Source organism: Phaethon aethereus, assembly GCF_964289735.1.
Source record: "Phaethon aethereus genome assembly, chromosome: 2".
Classification (NCBI taxonomy): domain Eukaryota; kingdom Metazoa; phylum Chordata; class Aves; order Phaethontiformes; family Phaethontidae; genus Phaethon; species Phaethon aethereus.
The window spans coordinates 170,430,240-170,455,929 of NC_138582.1; the positions used below are offsets into that span (position 1 = coordinate 170,430,240).

The following is a 25,690-nucleotide window of genomic DNA, read 5'->3' on the forward strand; positions in this document are numbered from 1 at the left end:
CTGTGAAGCCTCTTCTAGCAAACTGCTATGGTATGAAGAAGCAAAGTAAGGCTTAGAACATAAAGCTTCCATTCCTGCCTCAGCAGTTGACTTTTACCACCCTCAGTTACCTGCCTGTGTTGGGTTCATAGTCAGGGAGTGATGTGGTCACTGATCCTCTCTTTCTCCACAAGTACAATCATCCTGTCTCCCTGAACTCATATCAACTGCAGAAACAGAAAGGGAAACATCAGGATGAGGCATCTGTAAAGTCTCTGGAAAAGAAGAAGGTCTTGTCTCACTTCCAGCCACTCATGTTATCCTGCAAGACTAATTTCTTCAGCGCTGAAGTCACAGAATCACAGAATCATTAAGGTTGGAAAGGACCTTCGAGATCATCAAGTCCAACCGTTAACCCAACACCACCATGCCCCATAAACTGTGTCCTGAAGTGCCACATCCACACGTTTTTTGAACACTGCCAGTGATGGTGACTCCACCACCTCCCTGGGCAGCCTGTTCCAATGCTTGACCACTCGGTGAAGAAATTTTTCCTAATACCCAATCTCAACCTCCCCTGGTGCAGCTTCAGGCCATTTCCTCTTGTCCTCTCACTAGTTACTTGGGAGAAGTCATCAGTGATGTCCTCTAAACATGAGAAACTCCACTACAATTCCCACCTTCCTTGTCTCCATCCATAAGAGTTACGTCTCTGAATTTGGAGGAGCATCACCCACATCCATACATGCCGGAGAGAGAAGCAATATCCTCCATTCAGCATTGCCTGAAGGACTGATACACATCCAAGACACTTAGGATGTGGGATATGTGTGAGATGTACTTGTTTTCTTAAAAGTTTATTAATTCCTTTTGACTTGCATCATCAGTGAATCCTACTATTTCTTCCAAGGACAGAAATGTTTTACATTCCCAGTTCACTTGGAACATGCTACTTCGTGTCCCAAACCTACCCACCTGTATCAATCCAAACAGCATATTTGAACCCTCAAACTATTTTTCACCAAAAAAAAGAAATTTTTGAGAGCTTTTAAATCAACATTTAGAACAAACTGTACCCCTTCTGATTGTCTGTGCTTCGAAATATTGTTAACAGTGTCTCAGGAGAGACTGGCTTATTTTTAGCATGCCAAAAGCACACTATTTGCAGGTGGTGGATTTTTTTTTTTTGCTAATGACAGCTTGTAAAAAAGGTTGTAAAAATGGATTTATTTTTTATTTTAAAGTATAGCCATCAGGAACAATTGTCAGTTTGTGGATTTTTTTTATTGTTTTCCTGAACCTCCTCACCATTTTTCAGATTTCTTCTTGTAATTCGGTGTGGATCTCTTTTGAGAAATGACCATGAGAAAAGGAAAACAACAGAGAGAAGCCAAGTTGTTAGTACTGTTGATATTTTTATAAACCGAGAAAAAATGTTTAGAGGAAATATTTGGGGAAACAAACAAAAAGAAAAGTCCTGTTTGGATTCCAGCACAATACCAATGGAATATACGGTATTTTCCCTCTCCATTTTATCATAAGCTCTGTTGTTAAGTGGCCTCTGGAGTGAGTAAAATAGGAGAAAGTTGGGGGCAGAAGGTGCAGAATATGGTTCCAGTTATCACATCAGTGGTCTCAAGCTGGTGAAATTAATGATGACGGTGCCACATGTCTGTGCAGACCAGAGGAGACGGGGGTGGAGTGAGGGAGGAAGGAAGGGATGTGGGGAATCACGGAACAGTTTGGGTGGGAAGGGACCTGTAAGGCCCATCTAGCCCAACCCCTGCCATGGGCAGGGACATCCCCAACCAGAGCAAGTTGCTCAGAGCCCCGTTCAACCTGACCTGGGGTGTTCCCAGGGATGGGGCATCCACCACCTCTCTGGGCAACCTGGGCCAGGGTTTCACCACCCTCAGTGTGAAACGTTCCTTCCTTATGTCTAGTCTAAATCTGCCCTCTTTTGGTTTAAAACCATTACCCTTTGTCCTACCAAAGGTCGACCGTTTGTCTCCTTAGGTGAGAGGAATGGAGGCATTAGAGATAGGAGTGAGAGGAGGACGATGGGGTTCCTGTCTGGGACAATAGGCATGACATAGAGGGGAGAAAACAGCTTTTGGCTGCATTAAAACCCAGGAATGTTGATCCAATAGTTACAAAGTGTGGCTGGGCCTGATGTCTGTCAATATTTCCATTTGAAAAACATTTTCCAAGAGTTTCAGTCAATGTAGGAACTTCTCAATTCATCCTGCAGCCAGGAGGTCCAGAGGCATCTGACTTGACCTGTGGATGTTCCCCCAGCTTTGCCCTACCATAAATTAAGAACTGCAGTCCTTCTTCCCAACCCAGTTCCTCTCCCCTTGCCCCCATGGTGCCCTGGATTGGCAAGAAAGAGCCATGCTGTGGCTAATTTTAAGCTACGTACATGCCAGTTGGCTGGTCAGTCAGCAAAGGCTGGTTGGCCAGGTGGCAGTTGCCAAACGTTCACCTGCACTTCTCTCTCCTCATCATCAATCACAGCAAAATTTGCAGGAAGGAAATGATGACCGAGCTGTCTTACCCCTCCTTTGAATTTGGCTGAAATGGGTTTTCCAAGCATGGAGCAAGGAGAGAAAAGGAAGGGATGATGGAAAGGTGGAAAGGAGGTTAAAGAGGTTTTTCTGCTGTGACAGTTCATGAAAACGAGCACAGATTCGTTTACATCTTTTCTTGGGAGATTCAGATGCTTTCTGAAGATAGAGTCCCACCAGATCCTTATACAGCGTTAATGAATCCGTTCCATGCATGAATACACAGAGGCACAGAAAGATTTCAGATGCACTGAGAGGCAGCAAAGATGACCTTTTTTTCAAATTTCTGGGGCAGCTGATGGCTTCCCAAGTTGCCCATGGGATAAAGCATCAGCCCAGAGGTGTCCCAACACTGGTTTGCTCTGTGTTTCTCGCACAGAGCCTTCAGATTCCTGCTTTTTGGGAGGACGGTGGGGATCAAAGTACCCCAAAAGAAATAATGGCATACGCTGTTATCCAGAAAGCATCAGTTTTCTTTTGAGTGGGTCCATTGCAAATGTGCGTGTCTATGTGCACAGCATGGGCGGGGCATACTCACCAGATACTTTTCCGGTTTAATATTTTCTGGACAAATATTTCGGTATGATACTAAATGAAACTGCTTACAAGTGAAGGCTGACCTTTGCAAGTTCTTCTGAAGATCTGAGAAAAGTGGAAGGTTTTTCTCTCAGCATTTCAGAACATGACATTCGTATCAATTTTTTTCTCCTCGATGTTGTTTCTCCTCAGCATTCATTTTAAAGTTTACCCCAATTCATTTATTTTGTAAAAAGAATTGGTTTTATTTTAAGTAAGACCACTTTGAGGGATAAATGAAATCTTTATTTACTTTCTTCTCTGAAAAAAAAACCCTCAGAGACAACATTTTGTCCTAATCCAAATTTTGTGCAGTGCTTTTTTTCCTTTTTCTTTTGATCCTTCCAGAGAACTGAAAAATAAATAAACCGTTTTTCACACTGTAAGTTATCCTGCAACATAAAGAGCCAAAGGGAAGGGCTTTCCCAGTTTTCATGAATAGGAAATCTAGTATTATTCTTCCACTAATGTGACTGGAAGCAGAGAACAAGCAATAAACTTCTTCCTCCTTTATATCACATTGATGCTGAGGATTCTTAGCTCGTCTATTCCCATGCCCAGTTAATGCTTTAGAAGATAGGCAGTGATTAGTCCGGTCCTTTTCATCAGCACTAAATTAAAGATAAGAAATCAGTTGTTAAATGATGAGCTTTTGTGTTGTTTTTCATATCCTAAAATACCAGCAAACCTAATTGATCACTGTCAGCTTTGACCCTGGAGGGCACCATGCCAGCCAAAGGTCTTTAAAGCAATCCTGGATTCTTATTTAATCTTGTGAAAGCACATTCATTACAAAGGATAAACTACTGTTTGGTTGAAATATTGCTAAGGCACTAGCTTTGATATTAATGAAACATGCTGAGATCTTGGCCGTGCTTATCATTTCTTTACTAGAGGAGGTCTTTTGCAGAGAAGAGCAGGCTGTTCCGTTTTATTTTGATTCGCATGTAATTTCTCTCTGTCAGACACTTTATGCGCTGTTGATAAACTCCTTCAGGGGCTGCCGTCGGTAAGGAGCACAGACGCTGCTCTGAAAGCAGAGCTGGGGCAGATTCACCAGTGTTTGCTTTTCACTTCAAATACTCTACTGCAGCAGGATTTTTAACCCATGGATGCAGTTAACACAGGCCAACACAAAGCACCAGGTTAAATCTGGGTGTGTAGTCCTGCCTGAATTCCTCAGGGACTGGAAATGCAGCCCGTGTTGAACACCCACGTCTGAAAGGGAAGATGCTGCCTGGTGGGACCGGGAGCTTATGAAGCAAAAGCTGCAGAAACGGGCGGCTGGCAAGCTGGAAGGATGTCAGAGGTGGGGAACGGGGTTTAACTTCCTTCTTTTTAAAGCAGTGTTGAAAATGAGGTCAGCTCCCACAGCTTTGAAGAAGCCTGGAGGATTTCTCCGCCCTTCTAAATACAGATGAGTTCTGGCTTTGTCCCGTGCAGACTGAGTAAACAGATGATGAGGAAGATGAGACTGCTGGGCAGGTGCCCATCTCCCAGAGCAGTCTGCCTCCAGTGCTGGTATCTCAGCTGCTTCTGAGGCTGGTGGCAAACGCCACGGGGTGTAGAGTTTCGCCATGACCCTCTTAGCCTACGTGCTCATGTAGGACGTGATGCTGGAGCCTTTGAACCATACCTTGAATGCTGGTATCTCCGTTTGTGAAGAGAGAAGTGAAGTTTCTCATAATTATAGGTTGATAAAAGACCTGCTTAGTTACTTCTCAAGTTCTGGAGAACTGCAGAATGACAATTAAAGAACTTTAAATATATACCTGTATACTTGTCAATTTTCAAAAAAAGGTTGTGGGAAAAAAGTCAGACATAAAATGTGGGAAAGGACTTCTTTTGTGGTTTGTATCTCTGTTTTTCCTTGCACTAAGGACATAAATCACATACATCTGCAAATAAACTAACATACACAGAGGGAAGAGGGAGACCTGTGTATGGGGGGAGGCAGGACTGCTCCTTCAGGGCTATTTTAGCTTTCTTCAATGAACAAAAACTTGCTTTAACTTTTGATCAGCCTTGATTTGGTCAGGCAGCTGGACTAAATGGTCATTGTAGGTCCCTTCCAACTGAAATAGTATGTTCTATTCTAAAACAAAAAGGGAGAACAAGGGTAATCTAAAGAAAAATCTTCTAACGACCACCCCCCCATGCCCTTCTCAAAAGGTTGTGAGCCTAGCAAAGTGGTACAGCAGAGAGAGAGAAACAGGATATTTGCATTCCCGAGGCAACAGGAGCTTCTGTGATTTCTCCACCTGCCCGTTCTCTTCCTGATAGTTTTCTGAAAACCTGTGACTGAGCGAAGGGCAGAAATCCAAAATAGTGAGTAAGCAGTGGGGAAAGCCGGGAAAACTCAACCATTGTACACTGTGCTTGGTCAATCAACATGTGTGCGCTGCCAGCCAATTAGCATGGGCACAGCTCCAAATCAATCAGTGTGTGACCTGCATCTTGCCCCATGATGACATCACAGGGAAATGGGAGGAGAGGGAAACTGGGACTCATGAAGTCATAGGCGAAAAGGATGCCAGATGGGAAAGGATGCAAATCTTTAGAAAAGAGAAATTCCATCGTTTCACTCCTTGTGAAGCAAGGTAATAAAATATTCTTTATTCATGGTTAGAAATATTGCCACAGACACTTCTCTACAGATTCTTGCTAGTCTTAGTGTTACTTGAAAGCACAGCCAAATTCAGGCACGCAAGCGCATCTGAGAAAGCAGCAAAGCCTTGCAATATAGCATAGCACTGGCTGATATAAATAATGAGTTAAAATTGCAGCTGAATTTGGATTAATGATCTGTAGGCATTAAATCATAGCAAATCTACTCTGTGTCCACAAATACCTTCCAGGGAAGCCTGAACTGGTAGCTTTGAGACTCACAATAATGCAGGCACAGCATAATCTAGCTCCTTGGTAGCCTGGGCTCAAATCGGTGCTGCCATGTCAAGGCTATACCCAGTCAAGCTGCCTTTGGCATCTCCGGGTTGCCCGTCAGTCTACAGTGTCCTGAATGCTCAAGTCCTCCAGTTCCCCACTCTGCTCTCCTGCCTCATTTCCATTTCTTCCAGCCCACAAGGGAAAGCAACTTTCCAGACGCATTGACCCCTCTTAGAGAGTGCTCAGCTATTGTCCCGTGTCTGACCATGTCCTTCTGAAATAAAACCTGGGAGAAACTACACCTGCTGGAGCTAAACGCTACGAAGAAAATTGCCATGATGCAGACAAGTAGCTTTCTCATATTGAGAGAAACTGTACTGCTGGCTTTTTCACGGAGAGCCCTCTCCAAAAGGTGGGATGCGGGTATTAGTGTCACTTCTGCAGGTCCAGTGACTCCCTTCTATCTTTGTGTCTCTTCCACAGATGGCTTTTGTCTTCCTGAATGGGATGGTATTGTCTGCTGGCCTGAAGGTGTGCCAGGCAAAGTGGTGGCGATGCCATGTCCCGAGTACATCTATGACTTCAATCACAAAGGTAGGTGTTGTCCTCAGAGTCAACAGAGCCTGGTAAGCTGCAGCAAGGGGAGGCCTGGGAGTCAGAAAATTAGAAATCCTCTTTAACATCCTTTTTTTTTATCAGAAGGAGACTCCCATCCAAGCAGGAGTAAAGCCAGGAAAAAGGAAGTAAACAAACAACCTTTTTTTTTTAAGCTGGGAGAGAAGAAAAGCTCTGTTTTGACCTAAACAATGACAATTTTCCCATCTGCCCAACCCAGACTGTAATGGGGCGTTATAGGCACTGATTACGTGCTTTCAACTGGGTAGTCTTGCAGGGTTACAAACCTGTATTTGTTTGACGCCACAAACTTTGCATAGCAATAGAAACCCGCAAGATATTCTTCCAATTTATATTCTTCACTTCACCAGTGTGTTAATTCTAGTCCCTGATCTCTGCCCAGACCCCTACGGTGGGTATCTGAGAACAGCGCTGGTAACCAGGACGTGTGCATTCCTCCCTATCTCACTTTCCCCCAGGCAGTGCATTTCTTGGCTTGCTTCTGGTGCCACGAAGTCTGTGCATGTTTTTAGGAGCAATTGAAATACACTCGCTCCTCAGTGTATTTTCAAAGCTAAAGCATTCTCCTTTCTCAGGCAAAGCTCTGCACCCAAAGACTGAAAAAATCAGAGAATTAAGATTTTATGTTCCCAGCAGAGCACCGATGCTGCTTACAGAAAACAAGTAATGATATTCCAGTGCACCCTGGTTGCACATAATCTCTTTTGTAACGGACTGTGAGCTGGGATAGCTTAACCCTGGCTGATGACCTCTCACAGAGACCCATGCACAGATACTTCACATTAGAGGCCAGGAGAAACAGGCAATCCATCCCTTTTTGCTCCATAGCCCAACGTGGCATGGGTTCCCCACCTCACTGATGTCCACTGGTCAGGTCAGCTAGGGTAGGGGTCAGATTAAGACCCTTAGATGCAGAGGTCTCTATAAGCTGTAGACACAGGACAGATAGATCTGTTGGCTGGTTGTATCCCTGTTAACTGTAGTGGGATTTTTTACACACAGCTCATGTGATGATACCCCCCCACAGACATCTGAACATGGATGTTTTCAATCTGCTACCTGAATCCTGAGGTGAAACCTCACCTTCTCTTCTTTCTCCATCATCATGAGGAGGGTAGCCATAGAAAAATCTACCTTGAGATGCACTGAATCTGTAAACAGAGAGCAGCATAATATAGATCACTTTATTTTTATAGTGAGAGCTGCAGCTCTGAGGATGATTCTGTGCTTTGGGACTTAGCTCCTCTCCTTGGTTCTTAGTCCCAATATCTTAACCTACATGAGGTGCAACTTGTTATTAGTCCTCTGGTGTTTCTCAGTTAGAAAGCTGGTAAAGTTCCTAAGGAGATGGAAACTGCGTTCTTGCAGCTCAGCTTCAAAGCAGGCAGGAGGCATCAAGGTTGATGGGATCCAGCTTTGGAAGAAGTTGCTCCTGTTCTACCAGGTGTAGTCCCATTGACTCTGTCTCTGGCTTCTCTCTCACAGGTCATGCTTATCGCCGGTGTGACCTGAACGGGAGCTGGGAGCTGGTCCCAGGCAACAACCGCACCTGGGCAAACTACAGTGAATGTGCCAAGTTCCTCACCAACGAGACAAGGGAAAGGGTAGGCAACTGCATTTGTGCATGGAGCATGAAGTGCTGGCCTCATCCAGGGCTAACCTAAGGAACACTGTCTCAGTTAAAACCCTTGATGAGCTCTAGTTTGCTACCTCCTCTTGGAAACTATGTCCGAGCTTGCCAAAGCCACATTTTTGGTTTTATGGGGAATTATTTGAATTTGAAATTCTCCTCAAAGCCAGAAAGGGTTCCTCCAGCTGCCGTGATGCCATTTGTAAAAAGATCTTGGGGAAACTTGAATTGGGCTCGGGGACACTAAGAAGTGGTTGGAGGTTGTTCTATGCCATTGAGACCCCCTTTTCCCCACCAGGCAATCATTTTGCTACCGGGTTGTTACCAATAATTCCAATGCTCATGTGCTTGTCTGTGCTGGGGATGTACAAACGCAGAGCTAAAAGATGTCTCAATCAAACCAGTTAGCAACCCGGCTTCTGCAGGTGATTAGCAGATAACCTCTTGGTTCAGAGGTATAAATTAAAGATCAGAGGTTTTATGTGGTCTTTTGATTGCAGATGGGCAGGGACGAAGTCCTCTGCTAAAGCAAATTAACATGTAAGAACAGAGCTTGAACTAATCCTGGTATATCACAATTTTGAAACAGGGACACCAGTCTGAAGTTAGACAAAGTATTCATAGCACATGGAGAGGGTTTGATATGCTCCTGGGGGGGGGGGGTGGAAAAAAGAGAAAAAAAAAAATCTATCTATACATCAGATCCGTGGGCCTTATTTTTACATAAATTCAGGGGATTGGCAAAATAGTATCTGGTATATAGTAAGGCAAAAAATTCTTACCTCTGGGTGTGAGCCCAGCTGGGTCTCTAGTAGTGCTTCTGAATGTCTCCCAAGCTGAGCGCGTCACAGAAGCAATTCTGTGCTAACATGACAGCAAAGCTGTCAATGGAGTCACCTGAAAGGATGTGACCTTGTTTCGCAGAGAAAGGCATTTCCACCTGCACATGGTTGCTGCTCTACTTCTGTAATTCACGAAGAATTTAGCAGAAACCTCTGGTTTCTCAGTGGTGTTTGGAGGATGTTCTCCTTGGATATAGACTATGGCATTAGGGACTGATCATTTGCGGCAAGGGTTATTTTCAGACGGTTGGAGATAAAGATCTAACCACAAGCTTCATGGTGGGTGGGGAGCAGGCTTGAAGATGACACGCGGTCCCTTTGGGAGAATGTTCTTAATTTTAAATCCAATCACAGCGTAGCCTGGTTTTTGGGGGTTTTTTTCTCAATGGTGAAGCAACATATGAATGAAGTTGTTTAGCGAGGAAAAAGGTTATTTGAGCATCCACATGTACTATATCACGCAGACAAGGAACACACAAGGTTGTATACACCAGGTACTGCTCCAGCTACTTAATAGCAAAGTGTATTGTCTCAGTGCTGGAAGACACTCACTTTTAGAACAAATTTGGTAGGACTCATCTTCTCCTAGTCCCTGTAGTGGAAAGGACCACTTTAGACCCAGAGGTTTCTGAGGTAGGTATTGGAATCATTGAGCATCTTGCTCACACTGAGGGCTTTACTAAATTACACAGCTTCTTGACCTCTCTGAAGTCATTTCCCCTGTCCCACCTCTCCCAGCCATGTCTTGTGGTGGGAGCCATGTGCTGCAGACCTCTCCATCTGAGCAGGTCTCTTAGATTTCCTCTAGGGAAAGGAGGTCCTTTCTTTTAAACCTCCCATGCTGGCAGCTAGGACTTGGTCAAGGTAAATTGGTAGGGGAAGTATGCAAAAAAAGAAGAGTTTTCCATTTATTACTAGCATGAGGAAGAAATAGAGACTTTCCATCCCCAGGCATCCTAGGTTGACAAAACAGGCTGAAAGCAAAGCCTGTTGTCCTGGGTTTCATGGATCTGTATCCTCGGTTACATATATCTGTACGTACTTCATGATGCAAAAGACTTCATTTTTATTCTCAACTTCTGCTCTTACTTGGAAAATTACTGCTCCTCTTTATGAGCCCTTTTAATGAAACGTCCCAAGATTATCATCCTCATTATTCTGTACACAAGGCTTAGTCATCTTTTGCCATGAGTTTTCTGTTCTAGCTACACAGAGATGAATATAATGATATCTAATGGCAAGACAAATTAGCCCATCATCATTGTTCAGATTAAATGTGCAACATGGTATTGCCTAAGTGATGCCCGCCCAGTACAAAGAACATTAGAAAAAATTGAAGTTTCCCACAGCTTTGGAATTGTATCTTGATTAACAAATGCTTTCCAACTGCAGCTATTATTATTATTATTATTATTATTATTATTATTATTATTATTATTATTATTATTAATCTTGTTTTTGCAAGAGGTTGCTTTCCTCTGTCCGGATGTGCACTGACCTCATAGTGATGCTGCATTTTGTCATGTAGTTGCCTTGTGTTACCGTAGGGGTGCCTCTGCCTCTTAGTGAGAAGCCAAGCAATGCATATACTTCTACTGCAGGTCTGTTGGGCCTTCTGGTATGAAAAGCACTGTGGAAATAAAAGAGCAAAGGAGTGACCTTTTTTTTTTTCTTACTTGGGTGATGACTTTCAGAGAGCAAGGAAAGTCTCTTGTCGTTCACACCCAAGAGTGGTTCTGAAGTGCTGGTATTAATAAATCTTCCTTTGATTTTTTTCTTGAAGTAAATATGTCAAAAGATGCCAGAATCAGGGAATTTGGCAAGATAGACTAGTTGTCTGAAGAGAGAGATTGTTTTCTATTATTATTTCCCCCCATGGGGAACAGCATCTTTGCGTCACCAGTAACAGCTGCATTTAACCAACATTTCGAAAGGAGATCGTGGGCTGACTCCGAGTAAGACAGCATCTGAGCAGATGTAACCAGAGGAACGTTTAAGCAACCATGCATTAGAAAGCATTAGGAAAAAAATGTCTGTCTGTGACCATCTGTACATATACCTCTGCACTGCTGTCTCTAGAAATAGGCCTGTATCTATAGATAACTATATATTCAGGTACACACACCTAAATAAACACCCACGTTCATGCGCACACACATATATATATGTCCATGTATGTTTGTTTAGGTGTGTAGTTTTCTCATTTTAGCCACTGTGGGATAATTATAAGATTGACCAAAGCAGCAAACAGAGGGACAAAGAGAAAGTCTGTGTCTTTCGCTACCTTTTCCTGAACCATATAAATAGGATTATTTCACACAGAGCAGCACGGAAACCGCTTTCTGAAATTAGCAAAGTATGCTAAAGCCATCAGAGCCAGGAGAATTAACAGCTCGTAACTGCCCAGTGAGCAACTGCCCTTGGGCTCTTTTCTAAGGGAAAATTAGCACTGCTGAAGGCTGCCAGATTGACAGCCCTGAAGATTGATGTCTCCTCTTTAGCCAGGAGAGCAGGTAGGCTGCAGCTCGCTGTTGAAGTGTGTTTCCCCAAATACCTTGCAGGTAGCATTAATCTTGCCATGAACACCCATGTCTTGGGCACGGTCTGTAGAAGGCAGCTGTTTAGCGAGGGGTAGGAAGGAGTTTTGTGGGAAGGTGTCTTAGCAGCGCGCCATGGGAAGATAAGACAGTTTTCTTTGTGTCTTTGGGACAGTGCTGAAAGCCACTGCTATGCCACAAGCTGCTTCCCTGAACCCTCATGTTCTACTGTTAAGATAAACCATCACCAGCACAGCAGAGATGGCAGAAAATCTTGTTCTCCCACTCCTTCCCCAGGAGCCATGCACGGGCACCCCCCATCCCAATTGCACCCTGGATCTTCAGAAAATCTCCCTGCCTCTGAACAGATAAGCTGAGAGATTTGTGGCTTCCCACTCCAGCACCCTGACCAAGCAGCCCTGCTTTGTTCATTTTCCATCCAATGTTTAAAGACAGTGGGAGAAAGGAAGGAAGGGGAACGGGTTGGCCGGCGTTCGCTCCTTGAGGAAGGCAGTGTGGTTAAACACCAGCTGTTTGTCTGTCTGCTGTGCGCTTCACGTCGCTGAGCCACAAGCTGCTGAACATTGGGAGAGGGTATAGAGCACTGCTACATAACCACTAGATGATGGGCACATAGATGTGTATATGTATATATGTGTGTGTGTGTGTATATATTCTATAATTGTTCTGTTCTTACACTCTTTCCTAAGCATCTGTTCCTGGGCATGTCAGAGACAGGGAGCAGGGCTAAAAGGACCTTTGGTCTGGCCAAATTGCCCATTTTCCTTGCAGCTTTCTTACGGTTCTCTTAAAATTAGAAGTCAGGGTGATCTGTCTTCTTGAAGCTCCTCAATCTTTGGATAAAATGTGGCACACATGGGAAGTCCTGATGTTCCCCTGGCATTAGCAGGCAGCTTTTTAGGCAATTTCTCTCCAAAAACCATAGTAGCCTTCTGACCATGGACCCCTTTCCTTTCACACCGCCAGCCAAGGGCAGAACCTTCAGCATGGTCATTTTTCTGGCCACCTTTTTAGACGCTGGCAGGAGTAATGGCATATTTTGCTCAATAAGTAGAAAATTCCCTCATTCCCATCTCCCCAAAACCAACACTGTCCTGGTTTCAACTCTTCCAATTCTCTCCCCCATCCCAGCATGGGGGAGTGAGCAAGTGGCTGCATGGGGCTTAGTTGCCAGCTGGGGTTAAACCACGACAAACACTAATGCCAAACACATCCTTTTTTTTAAAACAGGTCAAACCTATCCTGTTTTCAAGGATGAGCTTAAGGGTAAATGTGACCTATATCTACTGAAATCATGGGGAAGGGGAATATGAGCCAGCAACTTGGGAGGTTAGCTCAGCTTGGAAACCACCGACCTCGCAAGATGGACCATCCTAAGATCTAACCCCAGCCCACCAGTCCTGTCTTCACCTCCTCTTGCTTGTTTATATCATGGTGGTTTTACTGCTTCTAGAGAAATCAGAGAGGCCTCAAGAATCCATTGCATACCAAACACAATGGGAAAGGCACAGCATGTTGCAAGGCTGCTTTATCTAAACTCTGTCATTCAAATATCTTCTATGCCTGGCCTTTGTTCTTGGAGCTCTTTGGGGTCCTTTTAAAAGCCAACAACTTTGTGTAGCCTCAAACTGATGGCATAAAACATGTTTACACAGTGTATACTGTTATACAGATGAAATGCTATCAAAGTGTCATACATTCACATCATGAAAGATGGGCAGATGTTTTAAAGTACATGTAGGAATAAAAAAATACATCATTGAGATGTGTTCTTCTTTCTTGCAAGCAACCCTGTCATGCAGTTCTCATTTCATGCCTATAGGTTAGGTCTAGCAGGTTCCAGTAAATGCTGTAACATCTTTTATTGTGGTGCTGCTGATAATAGTTTATGCCTAAAGTCTGCTGGGAAAGTCTGGTGGTTTATAACAGCAACATAATAATACTTCACATGAAAACACAAGGGTTCTCACAACACAACACAGAGGGTCAGATACAGTCCCCTTGTAGCCCTTATTTCACAGAATCACAGAATCAGTAAGGTTGGAAAAGACCTTTAAGATCATCAAGTCCAACCATCAACCCAACACCACCATGCCCCTTAATCATGTCCTCAAGTGCCACGTCCACACGTTTTTTGAACACTTCCAGTGATGGTGACTCCACCACCTCCTCGGGCAGCCTGTGCCAATGCCTGACCAATCTCTCCGTAAAGAAATTTCCCCCAACACCCAATCTAAATCTCCCTCGGTGCAACTTGAGGCCGTTTCCTCTCATCTTGTCACTGGTTACTTGGGAGAAGAGGCCAACCCCCACCTCACCACCACCCCCTTTCAGGCAGTTGCAGAGAGCGATGAGGGCTCCCCTCAGCCTCCTCTTCTCCAGACTGAACACCCCCAGTTCCCTCAGCCGCTCCCCATCAGACTTGTGCTCCAGACCCCTCCCCAGCTCCGTTGCCCTTCTCTGGACATGCTCCAGCACCTCAACGTCCTTCTTGTAGTGAGGGGCCCAACTCTGAACACAGGATTCGAGGTGCGGCCTCACCGGGGCTGAGTCCAGGGGCACGATCCCTGCCCTGCTCCTGCTGGCCACACTATTTCTGATATATTTAACCATTGCTGGCCCATAGTAGATTCTTAAGGACAGTTTATGAAGGCTGGCAAGAAAAGAGTGTTCTTGTCCCTACTTACAGCCTTCCAAGACCTTGCAGCTGTGGAGCATTCTGAGCCTGTGCTTGTAGCATAGGATTTGGAGAACTTGTTTCTGTTGATGTGAACAGCAGATTTGGGGCACATTTTTTCTGTGGCCTCCGCGATGTCCTGTGGCTATGAATACTGTAGATAAACTGGACATGACATGGAAAAGCGCTACCTTTCATCAGTACAGCTATGGGGCACCCAAAGAGCTCAGCTGGCTTCTGAGACATGGGTCTACTCCCACCCTTCTCCTTTTTCTTTTTTTTTTCATAGACTGTTCTGTAGAGCTGAACAACTCTCCAGCAGTTGTTCTGCAGTTAAGGGGTCCAATTTATTTGCCTCCACTTAGACATCTGGCACCACTGGAGGTGCGTTATACTACCTACAGTTTTAGCACAAGGCTGGCAGGTATCTGAGACCCATGCTCTTCTGGAACAGCACCTGGTGTCCATGTGGGTACTTATCAGGCATCTCATACAGCACTTAGTGCTTATGTGTAGGCAACTGGATCTGAAGATGTCTCCTTGTTGACTATCATGTGAATATGTACACTCAACACACAAGGAGAAGCACATTTACACATCTAAATTGGGGTGTGTCAGTCTGAAAGCTGACCCCAATCGCTATCCAGATTGTGAGGATCTGAAGTGCCTGGCATGTCTATAGGTGAGGGAAACAGAATTCTGTAGCAAAAAGTCCTGTTCAACACCCAGTGTTTTCCCTTAGGCTTTGGAAATTGGTGTCTGTTTTGTGCCTTCTCCCTGACATTAAGCTTTTTTAGTCACATCTTTTATTGTAAAAAAAAACAAGCAAAGCAACAACTAGAGCTAGTGACAGAGGCTTTCTGGAATTGCTTATCATTCAAAGCAGTAAAATGCTTCCTCTGCTAATTTCAAACATGTCATTAACAACATCTGAATCAGCAGTTTTGAGAAACTTTGCAGATACTTGATCTGGAAAACCCTTACACATGCTTCCATCCTCATATACTGCTAATCCCACCCTTCAGCATAGCCTGCCAACCCCTCAAAAGACCACTGGATCCATTTCAGCTTCACAACCTAGATGTTGCAGACTCTTGCCATTGTCTCGCAAAGGGGGCAAGAAAAAGGATGAAAGGAGAAAGCTGGATACAGGGCACAGTGCAACGATACTCAGATACTCCCTGTGACACTGGAAGGAAACAGGTCACATGAACACCAAAGCCCTGAAGATTTCATCCAGATGCTGAAACATAAGTTATGTTTAAGCCCAGAGTTAAATGAGATGTCCTAGGGTGTATGAGACAACTGCATGGGAATTGCAGATACAACATGAGACCTACAGGAAACTCGTTTCCTTCTGTAAAAGCAGTTTGAAGCCAGACAGGACACTTGGGTCTCTAAAATTACATGAGACACATGGAGACACAACTGAATTTAGTCGTAAGGGTCACAAGACCTCTTACCTGAGACACAAATGGATGGGACTTGCTATATACATTTAAACACCTCGATTTGATCTGTTCACCCTGGACTCCTCTTGTGACAACCCAGTCAATGCAGCTGATGGCTTAGGGCACCATCCTGTGATTAAAATAGATGAATTGCAGCCTAAAGCACCCCTTTCTTACTGCTGCTGGGACCTCAGGTGGCCAGTGCTGATGGAGCCATCCATACCATCTAAAGTAGAGGACCGCATCCACTATGGCAAACTCCATGCACTCATACTAGAGTTTGAGGGAGCAGAAATGCCCTTCACACAGACTGTCCTACAGCTGGCTGCAATGCAACAGTGAAAGCACAGCCATGGTTTCGCAACGGATGGGGCCTCGAAACCCCATGCCTGGTGCTCTGATGTGGCTCTGAGCTGTCCTGCAGAGGAAAACAGTTTTCCTCTGGATTCAGATCAATGCAAATTATCTCCCCATTGGTGGAAGTGGACAAATTAGGAGTCAAATTAAGCCCTGAGCACAGTATGAAAAAGTAACAGCCAACTGCTCTGAGGGTCACACACCTGGAAGACGTCCAAACCACAGGGAGTGGGGAATGCAGGGACCCTTGTGGGAGGGGGGGCACATTCAGCCCGTGGATGCCCATGGTGGCTAGGCTTTGTTTATTTTGTTTTTTCCATGCACTCTCTGAGTTCACGCAGAAGCCATCGCCAGCTCTGTTTTGGTTTCCTGTTCTCCCAAAGCCACCAGGCTGTTGTGAAGTTTCTACCCTGAGGTCAGGCTGGTGGAAAGCTGAGATGCAAAGGGGAGCAGAGAGGAAGTTTCCCACCAAATAAGAGGGAGGGAAAAAGGAGATCTTGTTACGGGTTCAGCACGCAATACATCTGAAATAGTACTTACGTTTTTTGCGGTTCGGTCTATTGTCAGTCTCTGAGTTATGGCTGGAGGGAGGTCAGGAAGGCAGGATCAGGTGGGCCAGCTTGCTGCAGACAGATCATTTCACCTGGCTGTACAAGATAGATGGCTGTGGTTTGGTGGAGCTTTGCAATGTGTGACCAGAGAGGATGAGGGAAAGGAAGTGCCCTGAGGCTGTGCAGTGCCTGAGAGCACCACAGAGTGTGACCTAAAGAGGACGCATTGTGCATGACGTGATAGGAAGTCATTTCATCAACCCCAAAACCAGCTCAGCCACGTCGGGGGGGCTCATCCTGCCCAGAACCCTCCAGGAGCAACCATGACTGGCTCAGCCACGTGAAGGGAAGGCCTTCAGATCATTCTTCTGGAGGCCCTGTTGGGGACAAGTTGGGTACTCCTTAGGGAGATGGCAGATGCAAGAGACACAGAGAAGCTGGAAGAGACAAGAAGAAAGGAGGGATGAGATACATCCCACACCTTCCCCATCATCATCTCATCCCAGCAGGGCATGGGATGGAGTAGGCAGAGGGCAACATTCAAGGACACCAGTTTTGAAACTGATGTTCCTTAATCTTGGTACTGCATTGTGAGTTTTACATTATTTTGCTGATAATCCCAGCCCCTGGAATCATAGATATTGAGGATTTGTCCTTCTGGTTTCCCTTTAGCTTTTTTTCAGCTTTTCATTTTTCAGTGCATATGTGTCAAGAGTTGAAAGACTGAAGGATTACTGCAGGAGTCAGATTATATGACAGAGGTTAAAGTATCACACTTTTTAAACCAGGGTCTTATGGTGTGGCAAGGCCAGAATTTTGAAGGGTGGGTTGCCTCCTCCAACAAGTCAGTGGATGACCAGTGATGGTCAGTCTGTCTTCAGGGTGGATTTATAAGAGGCATCAGGTACAGCTCCCGCTGTAGCAGGATGGTCTAGTAGGTAGTGCACTGTCTTGAGACAATGGAAGTCCAGGTTGTGTCCATGGCTTGGCCATGCATGACCTTTGTGGTCTTCTGTGATTTACTTAAACTCCCATCCATCTCAGCTCCAAAAAGAGGGTCCTCAGACGATGGAAGTTGTTGTTTCTGTTGGCAGACTCAATATTTTGTTACCTGGAGGACCTCTCCTGATTCAGCATTGTGGTTTCCACTGAGCTGGGACCTCCCTTGTGCTAGGAGATGGGTGACACCTGGAATTGCCTTTAGAGCTTTTTTTTTTTTTCCTCCTGGGTAAATCCAGGTCTCACAATTCCTGAGGACAAACACACCTGGGAACTAGCAAGCATGAGCTGCCCTCCCAAAGGCTATCCTGTGCAGCCTTTTGGAGAACCTCAACCTTTTTCTCCTGAGGCTTTCCCCAAGGACCTAAGCACCCCATGCAAAAAATCACCTTCCCCAAAGGCTCCCCATCGTGACATCAAGTAAGATTTGTGGCACCTACGCCTGCAAGCAGGCACAGCAGCGTGCATGCATGCATGCATGTATATGTCTTGGCAGTTCTGACTCAACATCCTTTCAAAAAGAGGCCCTGTGGTTAATCAGAGGAATTAACCACAGCCTCTGAAAACGTCCTGCCAGCCAACCAGCAGGCGCTTCGCAAGGCCATTGCTACTACAACGATGTCGTTGTCTGATAGCAGCGTGGATCTTTCGGTTAGATTTCTGAATGGGGCTCAGGAACGCCTTTGTCCAGCTGGGCATAGTAATGTCTCACAACTGGGGAATTTCCAAGAATCCTAAACGTGGAGTAGTTTTTTTATTTCTTTTAAACTTTCACCGTAGAGGCAAATGTTTTCCAGTTCAAAGAGGATTCCAGCTTGGCAGTGGGAAAAGTGCAGCAGGCTTTGAGGGGAAGGAGCTTTTTATTTTTCCCTTAAAGCTCTCGAGTCTGTTCACATTGGCTTTTAGTGTCTGCTGCCTGTACAGATATATAGATATATAAAAATACGCACATAAACACACACACACGATTAATATTGGCAAGCGCACCACTCTACCAATGGAAACCGCAAAGAAACATTCGCATATCTGGGGATTCTGATGTAATAGAGCTGAGGTTTTGCATTCCAGGACAGCATTTCTAGCCCCAAATCAAAATCAGAGCTGTCATTCAGAGCCCAGCGTTACTAATGTTATTGCAACCCAGCGGGTGGGGTGAGGGAAAGGAGGGAGGCGGGGTGGGGAGGGAGCGAGGAGAAAGACGTTGAATTGGTTGGTTTCTTCAGGGTTTATTTCTAATTTCAGATGACGAAAGGCGGTACAAGGTAGGATGGTGGGAGGCATTTTAACCCTTTTCAGGCAGAGATTCAGTAATTCCTGAGTTAAGCTGCATTCCCCAGCTCAGGACGAAGAAAAACATCTAAATATTTAATAGAAAGCTCAGGGTTTCCAAGACAACTCTAAAATATAGAGGGCCAAGAGATCTAAAACCTACTGCAGGATTAATTACTATGAGCTCTCCCGTGACAGGACCCTTTCCTATGGGACTTTGGAAAGTTAAAGTTGTGTCTGGATTGGATAACCACAGTCATATGCTGCTTTTGATTTTAAAAATGAAAAATAAATGCAAGTGATTTCTTCTCACATCCCACAGTCAAAGTGTATCCTCCCCATGTTTTCTGTGGTGGGTTGACGCTCCACCAGCCTGGACATCAGTCATTCAGCAATGGTATGGCATAGCCTTATGACTACATTTTACAGTTCCAGCAAAAATCCCGGGTCAGCGGGCATTTTGTTCAAGTAAAAATTGCCAAGTGATCTCTGGATTTGGCTGAGAGTTTGTAAAGCGCTTTGGGTTCCTTTGGGATGAAAATGTTGCAAAATTCCCAGGCATGGGATTAACCCAAGTCCATCACTATTCCCTTGCAAAAATCCCAGCCCCCCCCAGTCATTAGGAAAGATGAATACCACTTTCCTCGTCAAAAGACAGATGTCGAGTGTGATTGCCAAAAGTTTCCCTGACCCAGAGCTGTACCCCCCAGCAGGTATGATAGCCTGAATCTCTGTGCTGCTACCATGGTTGTGTTACGATGCAGTAGGACGCGTTCTAATGTGACGCTATTTTTTCCATCATTTGTACTGCAGGAGGTCTTTGATCGCCTCTATTTGATTTATACTGTTGGATACTCCATCTCTCTGGGATCCCTCACAGTTGCTGTCCTTATCCTGGGATACTTCAGGTAGGCGGCTCTGTTTCTACCTAAGCGAGTTGTCACTAGACTGGAAAAGCCTGGGGCTTTCCTAAAGAATAAAACTGGGGTGGCATGTGCTTCTTCAGCAAGCCACAAGAGGTTGCACCTGTGCTTTGGGCTGTGTTAGTGTCACTTAGGTCAAACTTCCTGGGGGATGGTGGGTGGGATGTCTGAACTTCTTCCCCTTGCCTGCAACGGAGTTTTCTAGACCCTCTTTATAGCTAATGGGAACAGGGGTGTCTCCAGGAAGAGGTTTGTCTCCTTTGGATGACTGTCTGGGGTTTTCCACTCCTATTACCCCTTCAGATGACTGGCTTAGATTTAGGTGGCTCATTTTTAGATAGCTAAGGTATCATAAGGGAAATTCCACTCTAAACCCAAATATTCATGAAGGATAGACCAGTGGAAGGGGACCCCCAGCCATGAAAAGTCCCAGACTGACTCACCCAGTCTCCTCATGCTGCTGCTGTACCTAGGGTCCAAAAATGACCATTCTCCCTCCTAACTCTGTTTTTCTGCCCTCCATCTCCACCACCCCTGCCAAGGGACTAGTCATGCCCCTAAATACTGTTTTGAACCCATGTCATCCATCCGTCAGACCTGGCTGTTGCGTCTCCTAGCTGTTGTAGAGACCGGGGAGGGGAGGGATGAAAGGTCTTGCTCACAGCTAGAAGTTTGTCCTTTGGGAAACCACCCCCGGGTGAGCTGCAGGTGGAGCAGGGTATTGAGCCCCGATCCTCTGAACCCCAGATTTGCCTCCCTTCGGTGGCGGGCAGTGACTTCTCCTAGCAGACAGCAGAACCCAGACAACGGCTGGGCAGGGAAATTCTCCACGCAGCAAACCCACGCGTGGTGTCTGCAGATGAACTCAGCAGCCCCCACCGTACAAGCTCAAGCCGAGCCCTGGACACGTACTACTGGGAGTAAAACGCACGGCCTCGGACTCTAAAAGCGCTGAGCCCTCTCTGCAGTGCACAAAAGCAGGTCAGGGGGATTTGCTTGGGTAGCAGAGCATCCCAGCGCCCAAATCTGTGGCACACCCAAGCCAAAGGGGACTGCAGACCCCTCCTGGAGGCACTTCACAAGATGTAGTCCCAGAACCCATCCCCGCCACCACCCTCCTGTCCTCTCAACCCTTCCCCTCCTGTTTCATTTTCCACCGGACACTGGCAAGGTTGTTAAAATATTTCATGTCCATGTATGCAAGAGTTCCTCTTTCTTCATGTAGTCAGAGCACTTCACTTAAAGCCCAGACCACATGGGTGACTGTGCTAGAGCATCTTTGTCCCCAGGATCAAAGCAGCAGCAGGGATCAAGCCAGATTTTCTTGTGGATAACACGTAATCCAGAAATTCACTGACTACATTTCAAATGCAGGGAACAAAGCCCACCTTCAGCAGTTCCACTCGTTGTAATTTGTATTATAAGAGCACAGGAAACAACTGTTGTTACTGTGACAGTGTCCCCCAAAGGAGAAAAAAAAATCCCACAGGTATTTTATTTCCATTATTGGATCTGGGGATTTAAGAAAGTATAAACCCAGTAATAGATTCATACATGACTAGCCAGGCAACACAGCTATGGAGGACACAAGGGGACCCCGATGGGTCGGTTAGCTCCTTCTTCTCCCCAAAGGCAGGATCACCCTTTCTAAAACACACCTTGTAGCTATGGCTCTAACCCGTTCACATCTTACCATCCAGCTTTTCCCCCAAAAGGATCTTAAAGCGCTTTACAATCAGCATTTGTGGGGTCATTGCTGCCATTGCTGGGGTGGAGCCCAGAAACTGCTCGATGTGACCAAGCAAACCACAGGGTCTCTAACGGCAAACGGAGAAAACAGCCCAGCACGCTGTAGTTACCGCTATAGCTGCTGCTGAGTTTGGAGTGGGCACAAAGATTAGCAATTTGCAAGAACCTCTGCAGGGTTTTAAGTGGCCACAAGTTCTGTAGCCTGTGTAGTCCACTCCCTCTGCGCAAAGTGCAGATAAATGTGAAGTCTTTAAGTGCAGGGTTTGACTCGGAGAGGGGTGGAGTTCTTGGAGGGATGGATTTAGCAGTGAAAGGGACACGCACGGGATACCCACTTCAGTACCAGCGAGCACTGTGCACGTATCCTGCCTTCTGTCCGTCTGTCTGCCCGGGACAACGACTGCGTGTGTGGTGCGCACACATTGCACGTGGACCGGACGCCGGGGACGCGCTCACCGTGCACACACTGCGCGCAGGGGTGCGCGCGCCCTGCGCACGCTGCCGTTGGCGCACCGCACACGTGCTGCGCACCGGCTGCGCACCCGCTGCCTTCGTGCTGATGGTCCCCAGATGTGCAGACCCTGCACCTGTGCTTCATACTGAATGCACCTCTCGCTGCCTCCAGATGCACATGCACTGCACGCACAGCGTCCTGCACGTGCAAACTGGTACTGCACAGACACTGCGTGCACACTGCACTCCAGATTTGCACACACTGAGCATGGATATCACATATATATCACATACCCTCCTCCAGCTGCATGTGCACTGCACACAGGCTCCTCCAGATGTGGACTCACTGCCCACGGCATGCATGCTCACTGCCCATGCACATTACAGGCAAAACACATCCCTATTTCTGTCCAAGATTTCCCAGTCAGAAGTAAAGGATCTTAAATGAGTAGAGGCACAGCATCGTCCTGATGAGAAGTCAGCAGCAGCGCGCTGTGACCAAGCCCCTGGAGTAGGTATTCGTTCATTTACCAACCCCAGGGGTGAAGCAGGAGTGCGGGGCAGCAGTGGCACTAGCACTGCTGCCCCGTGGTGGCACCGTGCTGATGAGAGGAGCTGGGGCTCTTTGGAAGCAGAGGTGACCCTGAGTCTGCTCAACAGATGGGCTAAACTTCTCCAACCCTTCTCTGTCTCCTCCTCCAGACGTTTGCACTGCACTAGAAACTACATCCACATGCATCTGTTTGTCTCCTTCATGCTGAGAGCCATGAGCATCTTCGTGAAGGACGCAGTCTTGTACTCTGGGTCAGCTTTGGAGGAGATGGAACGGATTTCAGAGGAAGACTTGAAATCCATCACTGAAGCACCTCCAGCGGATAAATCGCAGTTTGTGAGTATCGCCGGAGCAGCCAGTTGACCAGGCTTCGTGCCTCTCTCCTCTCTGCTCAACACCTCACCTCTTCCGGGAGGATTTTCCACCCTACTGAGGGACAGCAGCTCCCCCCCTTTCCTCACCCTCCACAGTCTGTCCTCATCTCTTCCCACACCCTCTCAACCCTCTGGCCCAGAGGGACTGCCCAGCCCCAGAGCTAGGGAAGAGCTGTTCCCCATGGCCGTCAAAGCTGAAGTCAAGACTGAGGCTTTGCTTCCCGACTACAGCTATTCTTTTCAGCATTCCCCTGATGCCCCCTAAAGCGTATGGCTCTGGGAACTCCCCTGGCTATCCCAGCGCAAGGGACATCAGCGCTTGTGTTTCACATCCTGTACTTTTCCCACCACAATGTGCAATTGGCTGATTTTCCACCCAGTGCCCCTCTCCGTATGACCCATGGAGGCATCACCATGCTGTAACATCTGTGTCATCAAACTGACAGCCCAGATAGAGCAAAGCCATGGTTCAGCATCTCATGGGAGACTCCCAGCTCTGACTCCAGAGCCAGAGCAGAGGCAGCTTGTGAAGAAGGCTGCCAGCAGTAGACATCTCACCTCACAGTAATTTTGCAGCAAACTATAGCTGGTTACTCCTGTTGTGATTTATCATAGAATCATAGAATCTTTGGGTGGGAAGAAACCTGTAAGGGCCATCTAGTTCAACCCCCTGCCATGAGCAGGGACATCCCCAACCAGAGCAGGTTGCTCAGAGCCCCGTCCAACCTGACCTGGGATGTTCCCAGGGATGGGGCATCCACCACCTCTCTGGGCAACCTGGGACAGGGTTTCACCATCCTCACTGTGAAACATTTCTTCTTCATATCCAGTCAAAATCTGCCCTCTTTTAGTTTAAAACCATCACCCACCCCTTGTCCTATCACTACAGGCCCTGCTAAACAGTCTCACCCATCTTTCTCACCAGCCCCTCTCAGCCCTGGCAGCTGCAGGAAGGTCTCCCCGGAACCTTCTCTGCTCCAGGCTGAGCCCCCCCAGCTCTCCCAGCCTGTCCTCCCAGCAGAGCTGTTCCAGCCCTCGGAGCGTTGCTGGGGCCTCCTCTGGCCCCGCTCCAGCAGGTCCATGTCTCTCCTGTGCCGAGGGCTCCAGAGCTGGACGCAGCACTGCAGGGGGGTCTCCCCAGAGCGGGGCAGAGGGGCAGAATCCCCTCCCTCACCCTGCTGGCCACGCGGCTTTGGGTGCAGCCCAGGACACGGTTGGCTTCTGGGCTGCGAGTGCACAGTGTTGGCTCATGTCCAGCTTTTCACCCCCAAGTACCCCCAAGTCCTTCTGGGCAGGGCTGCTCTCCATCCCTTCACCCCCAGCCTGTGCTGATATCGGGAGGTTGCCTTAACCCAGGTGCAGGACCCTGCACTTGGCCTTGTTGAACTTCATGAGGTTCACAGTGGCCCCTTCCTCGAGCTTGTATCACTCCCATCTCTGAAAAAAGACCTTTTAGAAGGGACAATGTAGGGATTATGCACTATCATAAGATAAGGGTAGAGTTCATCCACAAAAAGCAGATGTCTACAAGGGAGACACCTTCATTCAATTTAGTCATCTCAGGTTCCATCTATGGTCCGCCGAGTCAGTGTGGTCAACACAGCCAGGTGAGCCAAGGTATGACAAACCACATCCTAAAACAAAAATTGAAGTATGTTGACCTTGTCTCCAAAAGTACATGTTTCCTTTCACTGTACAGAAAGCTCAGATGGCAATATCTGCATTGTCCATGTGCTTGGGGGGGGATGAAGCCCATCTTCAGGTTTCAAAGTTGTCCCCACCCACTGAAGCTGTCTGCTATCCTTGCCATTGGTCTCATCACAGGTTTCCCATGGTGGTTCCTAGGTATGATAGCTCATCATCCAGGAATTGTTGGATGCTGCAGAGATAGAGGAGGTAGATTTTAGTATCTAAGATCATGAGTTACCTTCAACACACACAAGAAATCTGAGCCAGCTCAAACATCCTAGTGGAGTGGCTCTTGCAATGTGGCAACAAACTTCCTGCCTATGTATTCATTTGGCTTCTCAAGCCTTCCACAGCTTGTGCTGATACCAGGCACCTGGCCACTAACACCCGTGCATAAAATCAACATGTGTGAAATGTCTCACTGTGCATCCAAGTCCCCCCAAATGGAAATTTTTTATCGTGTTTCCTTCCCATTTCAGAGGTCCATTTCACTAACTGGGTGAGTCTCTGGCTGCAGCACTCAACACACTTCAAAACACTCCCTTTTTGGAAAGAACAGAAAATGTTTTACTGCATTGTTTTCTGTTTGTCCTTGGGCTGGACTCATTATAAGGAATAATTGGGATAATATACTGCAGTCTTTGAATATTAGCAATTTAATGGCACTTACCATTCTTCTGAATTGAAAGGCAAACAAATGATGAAGGCGACAATTAGTGTATGTCTTTTGTTTCCAAGTGAAGCGGGAGCTTCGCAGTTATTGCCTGATGCTCCCTGTGTGTGGGTAGATGGTGATTTTTTGTAAGTATAAAAATTATTATTAAACCTGGATAGGGTTTTTTAAAGTGATTTTCCTTCTATTTCACTTCATCTGTAAAAGAAAATGGGTGTAAATGTGTCCGTCTTTTACATACATACATATACATGTATGTATGTCTATAATATGTGCATATTCATTATATATATATAGG

At 46.3% G+C, this 25,690-nt stretch overlaps 1 protein-coding gene across 1 annotated transcript in view; it reads left to right on the top strand.

Annotated features, from left to right (window-relative positions):
* Window positions 1-25,690, top strand: part of PTH1R (parathyroid hormone 1 receptor) — a gene marked incomplete at its 3' end in the record, with an annotated part of 126,708 nt that overhangs the window by 81,950 nt on the left and 19,068 nt on the right. The window contains exons 3-6 of the mRNA XM_081996304.1: window positions 6,492-6,602; window positions 8,130-8,248; window positions 19,792-19,886; window positions 22,806-22,992. Coding sequence (XP_081852430.1) covers window positions 6,492-6,602; window positions 8,130-8,248; window positions 19,792-19,886; window positions 22,806-22,992 — 512 coding nt within the window. The remainder of the gene's footprint in view (window positions 1-6,491; window positions 6,603-8,129; window positions 8,249-19,791; window positions 19,887-22,805; window positions 22,993-25,690) is intronic.